The sequence below is a fragment of the Sebastes umbrosus genome, chromosome 14 (genome assembly GCF_015220745.1).
Source record: "Sebastes umbrosus isolate fSebUmb1 chromosome 14, fSebUmb1.pri, whole genome shotgun sequence".
NCBI lineage: Eukaryota > Metazoa > Chordata > Actinopteri > Perciformes > Sebastidae > Sebastes > Sebastes umbrosus.
The window spans coordinates 21,424,138-21,435,963 of NC_051282.1; the positions used below are offsets into that span (position 1 = coordinate 21,424,138).

The 11,826-nt window shown below is 42.4% G+C and overlaps 1 protein-coding gene across 1 annotated transcript in view; it reads left to right on the forward strand.

The window, feature by feature from the left end:
• Positions 1 to 11,391, forward strand: part of mrc2 (mannose receptor, C type 2) — a 34,991-nt gene extending 23,600 nt beyond the window's left edge. The window contains exons 12-29 of the mRNA XM_037792282.1: positions 627 to 844; positions 2,389 to 2,531; positions 2,626 to 2,722; positions 2,804 to 2,933; positions 3,839 to 3,871; positions 4,001 to 4,167; positions 4,595 to 4,763; positions 4,851 to 4,993; positions 5,726 to 5,834; positions 6,206 to 6,372; positions 6,469 to 6,577; positions 6,663 to 6,901; positions 7,016 to 7,178; positions 7,621 to 7,770; positions 8,017 to 8,130; positions 8,628 to 8,807; positions 8,910 to 8,933; positions 9,045 to 11,391. Of these exons, the coding sequence (XP_037648210.1) occupies positions 627 to 844; positions 2,389 to 2,531; positions 2,626 to 2,722; positions 2,804 to 2,933; positions 3,839 to 3,871; positions 4,001 to 4,167; positions 4,595 to 4,763; positions 4,851 to 4,993; positions 5,726 to 5,834; positions 6,206 to 6,372; positions 6,469 to 6,577; positions 6,663 to 6,901; positions 7,016 to 7,178; positions 7,621 to 7,770; positions 8,017 to 8,130; positions 8,628 to 8,807; positions 8,910 to 8,933; positions 9,045 to 9,265 (2,576 nt within the window). The 3' untranslated portion in view covers positions 9,266 to 11,391. The remainder of the gene's footprint in view (positions 1 to 626; positions 845 to 2,388; positions 2,532 to 2,625; positions 2,723 to 2,803; positions 2,934 to 3,838; positions 3,872 to 4,000; positions 4,168 to 4,594; positions 4,764 to 4,850; positions 4,994 to 5,725; positions 5,835 to 6,205; positions 6,373 to 6,468; positions 6,578 to 6,662; positions 6,902 to 7,015; positions 7,179 to 7,620; positions 7,771 to 8,016; positions 8,131 to 8,627; positions 8,808 to 8,909; positions 8,934 to 9,044) is intronic.
• Positions 11,392 to 11,826: the final 435 nt, after the last annotated feature.

Sequence of the window (11,826 nt, forward strand, 5' to 3'; positions counted from 1 at the left end):
AACACTTGTTAGATTTTCATAACATATTCATAAACCCCCAAAATTCAACGCTTCAGGTTGCACCCGAGGCCGAAAAAGCAGAAAAACTCACTACAGTTTAACTCCAACACCTCTATTTGTTCTCTTTAAAGTCGAGCTGCAACGATTAATCGATTAGTTGCCAAATATTAAATTAATCGCCAACTATTTTGTTAATGGATTATTCGGTTTGAGGAAAAAAAAAAGTCAAAACTCTCTGATTCCAGCTTCTTAAATATGAATATTTTATGGTTTCTTTACTCTTCTATGACAGTAAACTGAATATCTTTGAGTTGTGGACAAAACAAGACATTTGAGAATGCCATCTTGGGCTTTGATGCATTTTTCACTATTTCATTTTATGTTATAATGAAATAAAACAGTTTCATCATGTAGATCCATAAGGAGATTAGAGGAATAAAGCCCAGACAGGGTTTACAGGAAATGTGGCTCTTGTTTTGAGAAAAGTTTAATGTAGCCGTTGCCTCATCAGAAACCTGTAATCACATTTTCCACACATTTTTTTTTCATTCCTCTATTTCCACACATTTCATCAGTGTAGTCTCTTTCTCTCCTCTCACCTACACTTCACCCTGTATCTATTTCAGTCAGCGTCCACGGCGGCTGCGTCACCATGGCGACGGGCTTTGCAACAGGTCTGTGGGAGGTGAGGGAGTGTGCGTCATCCAAGGCGAAATTCATCTGCCGTCAGAACCAGGACACGTCTCTGAGCCCCGAGCCCCCCGTCCCTCAGCCCACCCCGAGCCTCAGCGGCTCGTGTCCCAACGGCTGGAAGAGCAACAGCAACCTGCGCTACTGTTACAAGGTTCACACCATCACGCACTATACTCTGCTGGAAGCCTCTTTCATTTCCTGTCACGCTTTCATTCATTCAGTCTTGGACTAAAATGGCCTTGGCTAATATTTGAATAGTTAATTACCTTTTTCTCATTTGAATGTGGAAGCTTCTGAGTGTATTATATGTAGATGTGATCGCGTTTTACAAAGGAGGATGATTAAGTTCAACTTCTTCAGAGTGACAAATAATGTAGCTTTGTGCTTTCCAAGTGTCTTGTCCAGTCTGATGATAATATTAGAGTAAAAATTCACATTTCATCTAGATTATGGACATTCATAAAGTTTCAGCTGCTTTCTACTTTTTAGAAATGCTGAAACAGATGTTGTGTGATGCTGTAGTTCATAACAGGAATATATCACATATCTTAGATATACATTAGTCCAGAGGAAACTGTTTATTCGTAACATTTAGCACATATGAAAATGTATTTTTAAAAGCTTATTTAGCATATATGTCAAAGCATTCACTGGACAGGTTGTGGAAATATGTATACAGTAGTTTTACCAATACCAAAACGATGCCTTGCATCAGTGAGTATATTGCACCTTTTCACTATAACAAAAAATACATCTTTATAATAGTATAATAATAATAATAAATATAATAATAAATATATATTTATAAATATATAATAATAGTATATCATAGTAATAAATTGTTTAAACTGAACAGCAATGCACAAACTTTACCTCAATAAAATATGGTGTAGAATTAATATATTAAAAAAATTGAATAACTAAAAAACTATTTCTACCCCAGAGCCATACATGAACTGTCAAACACTGACACCAACTGTCTGTCAATAATATCAGCACCACCATACTTAAAGCTACTCTGTATGTCTTCATAGCTTTACATTATGTTTTTACATTTCAGTTGCACCGTTTGTATGTATATATAGAACTACAGATGTTTACTGTACTGTATACTGTATTCCAGCTGCACCTTGGTTTATTCCTTTGTACATAATTTCTTCCTGTATTTATTTATTACTTGTATATAGAGTAAATATAACTCCGCAAACATGCAATATCGGAAGTGCAATATCTTACTGTTTTTATAGGTCAAGCAAATACATATTTTCTATTCATAATATATATATATTTTTTTACTCTTCTTTATTTGTATAACTGTTTAATATATTTGTCTGCACCTTAAGAAATTAATAATTTGACACAAAAACGGTCCGCCAGAGTCCGACATCAGAACTGCGTCCATAGCAACGGTCTGCTATAAAGAAATAACAGACTGTAGAATTGACCAATCAAAATCGAGTATTCAACAAAGCAGTGTAATATATTAATATAATAAATAAATAAAGATAAAATTTACGAGAATTAATAAAATTATTTAAATCGGTAAAGTCTGTAACAGTGCCAAATTCTTCACAGTTTTTACTGTCAAGTTGTGGACACAGGGGTTGAAGTAATACTACTGCTAATACTAATATGTACACCAGTATTGCATTTGAATTGGACTATAATGACACCTTCATCATCACCTGTGTGCAGGTTATGCATTCCTCCCAGCTGGAGAAGAAGCTCAGCTGGCTGCAGGCTCACCTGTCCTGCCGGAGACACGGAGCCAACCTGCTGAGTATCAGCAGCCCTGAGGAGGAGCACTTTGTTCTGCAGGTCCTCCATGAGGCCTTTGGGTGGGTGTTCACCTCTGACCAGGTGACATGTGATGTAATATGATGGTAGCAATGATGATGATGATGATGATGATGATGATGATGTGGCCCACAGGGAGTCAGAGGACCATGAGCAGCACTGGTTTTGGATTGGACTGAACCGCAGGAACCCGATGGACAACGGCAGCTGGAAGTGGAGCGACGGACTGGCTGTGAGTAAAGACAAGATGCAGCCGAACTGTGTGTAGATACTGGAGTAGCACAATCTGTTTACTCTTTTTCTTGTGTGTCAGTTCACGTACCAGAACTTTGGCCGCTACTACTACAACGTCCGGCAGTGTGCTGCAGCAGACCTGGGCACTATGACCTGGCTGGCCATGCACTGTGACTCTGAGTTAGACTGGATCTGCAAGATCCCCAGAGGTACAGCAACACTGGGCCTTTCCTTTGGGCTTATTTAAAAAGACCTATACCGTACGAGTACATCTTTAAATCATACTTCAGAATTATTGTTTTTTGTATAGAGTGCTGCAAGAATGAGTCCTAAAACCCCAGAAATTAGGAAATTAGAAAAGTAAAACGTTTTTTGATCATTAAAGCATGTAAGCATGCTCTAGGAGAAACCCAAAATAGTATAGACCTGAAAATAGGTATAACATGTCCTCTTTAACATTTTAGGACCCATCAATGTTTTTTTTTGAATGGGTTGTTACTTAGATGCCTGAAATGGTTAACACAAGCTTAAGAGATTTTTTGTTCTACGACATAGATAGATAGTCCCTCATTCATTTTTTTACATGTCTTAAAAGAGGCGGCTGCTAACAAGCGGCTAAATGAGACTACTAAATGTCATCACGCCGAACACTAGTCCGCCTTCAGCTTAGTGGAGGCGGCATGAAGTCATGCGACCGTGGTGTCGTTTGTCTATAGCCCAACGTTAGTGTTTTACTCCTGGCTATGCTTCAAAAAACATGAAAGTGGTGTTCATTTGTGGAGATTATCTTAAGTATCATAAACGTGTGTTTGCCACAGAGCTTATTTTCTTCAATAATCCAAAACCCAATGGAACAATCTCTTTGGCTTTTTTGTCGAGGGATCCAGTGCGATGCTAACTTCCGGGCTGGCCTAAAAAAATACGTCATCCCTGCAGCACTCTATTCTATTTCATGTTGCACATTTTCTATTCATCTATAGAAATACACTTTTCCACCTACAGCATCACTCTCTGATTTGAGTCTCTCAAGATTTCTTCCCTTTTTTTATTCATTACATTTCGGGTCTCTCACATTTCGTATGAATACACTTTTATCTTGTGTGTGTGTCTTTAGGTAGTGTCGAGAAGGAACCAGACGTCTCTGAAGGTCAGTCTTATTTTCTTAGCTTTGAACTTCTCTCAGCATACTGAACTGATCTCCTGAGGGCTTATTTCAAAACCTTCCTATTATGTCTCATGACTGTCTTTCCTTCTCCTCTCATCCCTCATCTGTCAGGCACCACTTCCCCGGAGTGGATCGGCTTCCAGGAGGCTGAGTATAAATTCTTTGACCACCGCACCACTTGGGACCAGGCCCAGAGGATTTGCTCCTGGTTCGACTCCTCGCTGGCGTCCGTCCACTCAGCTGAGGAGGAAGCTTTCCTAGCCAACACTTTAAGCAAGGCACTGCACACTTTATCAAAAAGTTTACTTGTATGAGTTGGTATAATCAAAAAAAATGCAATGAATTGCTTGTGGTTTAGCAGCTTCAGAAATACCTAACAAGCACCAACCTGTGTAATCTGTGTAATTATTGTCTGTATTCTGCATGGCAGCCTTTCTCTACAGGTAAGCCCCATCTGTTAAACGTCTGTGTGGCCTCGACATGCCTTTTCCACAGTTTCTCTCTCACTTTCAGATGCTGAAGGTGACGTCTGTGTGACCTCAAAATGCCTTTTCCACAGTTTCTCTCTCACTTTCAGATGCTGAAGGTGACGTCTGTGTGACCTCAAAATGCCCTTTTCACAGTTTCTCTCTCACTTTCAGATGGTGAAGGTGACGCCTGTGTGGCCTCAAAATGCCTTTTTCACAGTTCCTCTCTCACTTTCAGATGCTGAAGGTGGAGGGCGACAACTGGTGGCTGGGGCTTCACACCTACGAGAACGACGGACGCTTCCGCTGGTCCGACCACTCTGTGCTCAATTATGTGTCCTGGGCCCTCGGGAGGCCGCACCCAGTCAGCCGTGATCGCAGATGTGTCCACTTGTCCGCCACCAAAGGTAAGAACAGCCGGGATAAGAGGCCTCAAGAGACCAAAATCAGATGCGGTACACATGCGTGAGCTTGTGTTTTTCACTCCTGAACAGCGGAGTGGTCTGATCAGAAGTGTCACTCTGACCTGCCCTACATCTGTAAGAGAGTGAATGTCACAGGCACCATTCCTCCAACTCCGTCATCCCCCCACCCACCTTCAGGCTGCCCTGACGGATGGTCCTCCTATCAACATAAGGTAGAGCTACAACACATGAGTAGTTCTACATAATGCCATTATTATGTTGTATAAAGGATTCAGGATGTCTAGAAAGCGTCAAATAATTACACCATATAGGCAGTGTAGCATAGCAAGTAAACATAATGTTTTATTTCATGTACCTGCTCAGGCTGTTCTCATACACCGTTCATAGCTTTACCTACGAAAAGTAATGCACTGTAATTCGTGTATATCTCACAAAATAAATTTGTATGTAATCCACGTAATCATGAACCAGGAAGGATAAAGAACAACAAACGCCGCGTAGAGAGGAGGTCGGGGTGGATGGGTGGGTCAGAAAAAACCGGACTTTCGCCCAGAAGACGTGTTCGTACCCCCGTGTGAAACCAGAAGTCAACACTGATTTATTTGTCATGTAACTTCCGTATTTAAGTTACGCCACTTCCGTAGTTATTATAATCCAAACCACAATCTTTTCCTAAACCTAACTAATTCATTTTGTTGCCTAAACCTAACCAAGTTGTTCCTTTGAAGACGGAAGTTTATTTTGAAAAGACTGTATGCATGTAGCGAGCGGCATTTGACACGTGTTGCTGGACATTCGTAGGAAAACACACGAAAAATTAGGAATAACTTTTTGTAAGATATCATACAAACCGTTGTATGAGGATCCACTCCTTGTCCTAACTCAACCTAATCTGAGCAATCTTGTTTTTTTAATGCGTGCAATGACATCTGGTGTTTCTGCAGTGTTTCAGAGTATTTGATCAGCCGTCCCGAGTCACATGGTCTGCAGCCAAGTTGAAATGTGAAACGCAGGGAGGAGTCCTGGCAGTGGTGTCCAATCACTTGGAGCAAGGTAATTACAGCGAGCTGGGAGGTGGTGCTTAAGTTAATGAACTTACCTCTCTACTATGTAGATCACTTACTCTTTCAGGTATAATTAATTGTATAAGGTAAATGTGTATGATCTGTCACTGGGCGAAACCTACGCTGAAAGATGTAAGACACGTCTCTATTGGCCAGTCTTGTTCGGAGGGACAGTTTGGCAACATCCACTGTTGGATTCATGAGCAAAACTTTTGGATTTGCAAACAAAACGTTTTAATCACAAATATATTTTACATGCAATAAAACATTTTTTGATTGCAGCGTGGAAAGCTATGCTCTCAAACCTGTTCTGTTTGATTGGATAATAAAGACACTTGCACTTGATTCTCCTCCTCGCAGCCTTCGTCACCACCCTGCTTCCCAATGCCAGTGTTGACCTCTGGGTGGGTCTGACCTCAGACTCTAAAGGTCATTTCCAGTGGGCCAAGGCCGGCCTGCTCAGCTACACCAACTGGGCTCCCGGAGAGCCACTCGACAACAGCGGACCGCACCACGACAAGAGCCCGGTAGGTACCCACAGCACTCGCCTATCAGCAGCACGCGTGTCGTGGTTTTGTCCTCGATCTGTTTCCTGTTCTGATGATGTCACTGTCACCTCTCAGGGGAACTGTGTGGTGATGATTCACGGGAACCCGCAGAAGAACATCGGCATGTGGGCCTCCCGGGCCTGTGAGATGGAAAATAATGGCTTTATCTGTCAAAGGCAACAAGGTGTGAAATTGAATAACAACCACAACAATGTCTGCTTTAAAAGTGCTCCGCAAACAGAAGTGTGTCAACTCTGTGGTTTCTTCAGACTCAGGTCTCCCTCCGGCCCCGGCTCTGATCCCTGCCTCCCTGTCCAAGCCCGTGGAGCTGGGTGGAGTGACGTACCGGGTTGTGGAGAAGCGTCTGGACTGGACCGGCGCCCTGCACCTCTGTGCATCTTTGAACGGGACCTTGGCCATGGTGAAGGATCCCTACCAGCAGGCTTACCTCACACTGCTGATCAACAGCCTGCGACGGCCCGCCTGGATCGGTATCTACAATTATGGAGTGAGCCTATTAACTTCCAGTATATCTTATTAGTATAATATTAATAGAGTTACACATGTGCAACAGTGTTTTCCTGCAGTGAATTGCATCTTCTTTCTTGTTTTATGTTTCCAGGGACGGAGCTTCACCTGGCTGGGTGAGGAAGAAGTGTCGTATTCAAACTGGAAAGATGGGGAGCCCCATCAGTCGGCTGGATGCGGTCACATGACCACTACTGGGCAGTGGACTATCACTCCCTGTGATGCCAAACTGGAGGCTGCTATCTGTCAAATTAGTGGTATGTTGTAATGTAACAGCAATAAATATCAATTAACATGCTGCACAATGCACATAACAAATCACCAGAATGCCAGAATCCCTGATAACATGTCTAATAATAGAAGAATAGAACTAATAGATGAAACTTCCCCAGTTGATTACTTACATTAATGACAATTAATTTTTGTATTATAAGTCTGAAATTGTATGTTTATATATGCAAATGAGGTATTATCTAATGCTAACTTTTAGTGAATTTAGGAGAAATCTACAGACACTAATAGACAAAGTAGTAAAATAAACACCTAAATGTGTATTTTGGATGTTTTCTTTCCACTAGTCTGAAAGAAGACGTGTTATAGAAGCAAAATAGCCCAAATTCTTATTAACCAGTGCATGAAAAACAGTGTTTTTGCCAGTAGTGTCCCGCCTTAATCTCTGTTGTTTTTCCTCCTTGCCAGATGAGCCTGTGCTTCACGAGTGGATCTACCCCGGCCAGTGTCCTCACTCTCTGGGCGAGTGGGCGTGGGTGCCTTTCAGAAACCACTGTTACGCCTTCAACCTGCAAACTCTCAGACTGCAGCAGGACGCACGAACAACATGTAAAAAAGGTAGGGAGGAGTTTCAAAAGCTCGTCCTGACTCCGACCCTGCTGCCCGTCCAGCTCATGATACTGAGCTGAAAGCCAATTAAGTGCAACACTTCTGACCTTCTCCTCTGCCAACACAATTGACAAAACGCATCAATATTGTCTAAATTTAGAAGTGTTGTTCATTGAGCTGGCTGCACAGTTGTTAAATCTCCTTACATGATCAATTCTCTGTTGTTCCATCTCTGTGCGTTTCTTTCTCTTCTAGTGGGAGCTGAACTTCTGTCCATCCTGGACGAGACGGAGAACGGATTTGTGTGGGAACACATCCAGAGCTATGCAGAGCAGGCGCATGGAGCTTGGCTGGGCATCAGCGTGAAAGGTCCAGAAACATTGCATCAGACAGTCCGGCTCTCCAGCAGCAAACTTATTAACCTTCACATTTTCCAAAGTTTTTTTTTTTTTAATCCAAGCTTATTCATTGTAGGCTGCTTTTAGTGAAATCATCTTACTCTGCTTGCAGATAATTTTCCTAATTTAATAAGTGTTACCTGATTGATTATGATTTCCTTCATAGAATAATCATGAAACAATTAATTAAGTGGAGGAAACCTAATTAAGTCAAGTAAATGTGATAAAGCAAGGTGCAATTAATTCATTTAAACTGCATTATTATCTGTCAGTGCAATTAGATCATTTCAGTGAAATGCCCTGAAATACGCTTGGTAAGCTAATCCAATATTAGAAAACCTCTATGACTCAACAGAGATGATATGATATGACGAATTAGCTCTCCTTAAGATAAAATTAAAGAAACAGTTCTGCTTTAGTGTGTTTGAAGCTCATCTGAGTGAGTGTGTCTGTGTGTTCCTGCTGCAGGTAGAGGCCTGGTGTGGAGCGAGGACATGGAGATGTCGTACACCAACTGGGAGGCGCACGACGTCGCCTTTTCCGTTCTGTCTCCCAACTCCTGCTTCTGGATCCAGAGCAACAGCGGCCTGTGGAAGCCGGGGTCCTGCAGAAACCGCACACATGGAGTCATCTGCAAACAGCCTCGCAGTAAGACCACTTTAGATCCCAGTAAGGGATGAGAACAATTCAAATGATTGCCAAATACTAAAGTGATACATTTTTACTAACTATCTCTTCTTCCCTTTGCAGCTACAGAAACTTCAGCTCTGACATGTAAGTGTTATTATCTGCTGCCTTGCTGCTCTGTTCACTTGAAACTTAGAATAAAAGACTTAACCAGATTATTTACACTAATCCTGACATCCATCTTCTACATCTATCTAGCGGACAGCGACCACCTGCCCACTATTATTGTCGTCATGGTGACGGGCCTGGTGCTGATGGTGCTGATCGTCGGCGTGATCTACTTGTACCGTCGGCGAGCTGTCGGGTCCCGGGGGTCCTACGAAGGGGCCCGCTACAGCCGCACCAACTCCAACCAGGCGGAGCAGGTGGAGAAGAACATCCTGGTGTCTGACATGGAGCTGAACGAGCAGGCGGAATAGCAGAGACCGCCTCGGATCGGACCAAACCTGGCCCAGAGAGGGGCTGATTTCAACTTGCTGATGTCAGATTGTGGCATTTATGTTTTTGTTGTCTCTTTTGAAACCAAAAAAAAGATTTTTTAAAGTGCTGAAGAGCTGTGTAGAGCGCAGCAGATTAGATTTAAATTGAATTCCCAGCCTCTCAATCCTCAATCCTCTTCCGACGAGACTTAACAGTTCTAGCAATTTCTGTCCAGACAAATCCATATGTACAGCTTTCTCCCAGAAGCGTTCATGAAGGCCATAAATGGATCTACTGGGAGTTTAGTTTTATCGCAGCAGCTGGAAAAGTTTGACACAAATCGGTTTTATGAAATGACTCCTCGCTGGCGTCCCTGGTGCCAATGTAAATTTTTGCTTGGTGTATATTTCCTTTTTTGTCCCCATTTTGATTTTAAAGACTTACAAAGCAAAAGAAAAACATCCATCTATCACAGCCACAGATCGACTCATAACTAAAAAACATTTGTCTCCTCTAAACAGCCACAGTCTTCTTCAGGACTCACTTTTTTTCATTTTTCTGTTTTGCCATGACAGTATTTACCTGAACTTGAGGTGTGTTTTTTTGTTGTTTTATTGCAGTCATGTCCTTCCCATTGACTTGACATTACCCGTGCAGCTGTAGAGAACTGTTACTGATGATGCGTGCGTGGTTTTTTGTGAGTCTCCCTCTCTCTCCTCCTCGCTGATCTGACACGTCAGCAGCAGCAGCAGCAGCAGCAGCAGCTGTCAGGAGAGCCGAGGAGGAAGAAGTCCAAATGTGAATGTGTGGAGGGCGACAGGGACCATTGTCTGAGGGCAGTACACTAGAGTTGTGCACATTAATACTAAGTTCTTAGTATTGAAAGCTGGTCTTTACTTTGGCTTTTTGGTACTGCAGGACTGAAGTTTCGGCTCCTTGTACATTTTGGCACTTTCTACTTGTATCTTGAGCTAATTCAATCTCAGTCATCCTTTTGCCTTTAGTCGTTTTCCTGAAGACGCAGTCGCTTATTCCAAACTTGTGTTTGTTTTGGCTCTTCGTGCCACCATCTGGTGCTGATTCAGCAATTTTTAAGGGCAGTAATTCTCTTTGTATGCACCATGCAGTTTGATATTTGTCTGATTCACCTTTTTTACGGACCACACTTCACTTTTCTGTGTGTTTTAGCTCTTGGATCTTTTTCCTCTATTCGTCTTTTCTAACGATGCAGGTTTCATTATGTGTTTTGATGGTAAAGACATTTCCCTCTTTTATGGGCCAACACTTGAACCTCTCGTTGCCCCCACAAAGGAAAACATCCCTCAAGTGAATGACACCGTTGTATATATATATGAGAGCCAAAGAATGTTTTTAAAGTGAATTTTTCGTAAAGGAAAACCTCCTTCCGTTCTTTTTCTACGTCATTTTAAGATTCCACGATGGTACAGCGTTATGACCACGTTTTTGTCTTCTTTGCCTCTTGAGTGCATTTCTGTCTTTCTGCTTGCAGGAATGCTTTGGAGCTGTTTTCAGTCTGAGGCTTTTGGTGTCTCAGAGAGCTGCTGCGAAAGAAAAAAAACAGCCCTTTTTTTGCTCCGTGAGTTGGACTAAAGATAGAGGGGGAAGGGAGGAGGAAAGGGAGTAGGAAGAAGTGTGTGAGTGAGTGTGTGAGTGTGTGTGCAGACTCCAGCTGTGGAATGTTGAGTCGGCAAGAAGAGCTCAGTGGCACGTCTGGAACCAATCAGAGAAGGAGGGCTCAGGGACATGAAGGGTCAGAAAGGAGACTGGGGGGGGGGAAAGGAAAACTAGATGAAGGAGAAAAGGAGGAGTGTGAGGAGGAGTCAGGGATGTAGGAAGGGAGGAAAGGAGGAGGAGTGTGGTTTGTCCCGGGCTTACCCCGGCCTCTGCTGGTGGTTTTACTGTACAGGTTTGTCTTTAAATGCAGTATGAACTGATTGAGGCCATGATGTGACGGTGCGACGACCCTCGGTGTGTGTTACCCAATGAGGTCATGTCTGGGATGCAGGCCGCCTCTCGTCCCTGTGAAGATTAGCTGAAGCAACCTTTTTTGTTTTTTGAAAGTGTCATTTTTATATGAAATTAATAAAGTCTATGTTCTCAAATCTTTCACTTATTTGTGGATTATTATTATTATTATTATTAATTGTGGAGCAAACTCTTATGTGAAATTGTTGCTTGAGAGAGAGAGAAACCATTTGTTTGTGGCTTAGTGGGAAGTTTTCCCTGTTGAGAGTTTTGCAAGTCAGTGAGCTGGGAAATTAATAAAGGGATTGATGTGTAAAAAATGTGACTGCAATGTTGACGTTTGTCCACAAGAGGACACTGCTCGCCTGCTGCATGGGGACACGTCCCCCTGCTCCTATTGTCATTTTATTCACTTGATCATTTGCCTCTCACTGCCCAGAGAGGTCACTGTGTGCTATCTATAAATCTCTACAGACATACACAACTCATCTACACCCACCAGCTTTACGTTGTGATCAACTGCAGAATCATGTCTACAGTTGACAGTTTTATGCAAATAATATGTGATTTTACC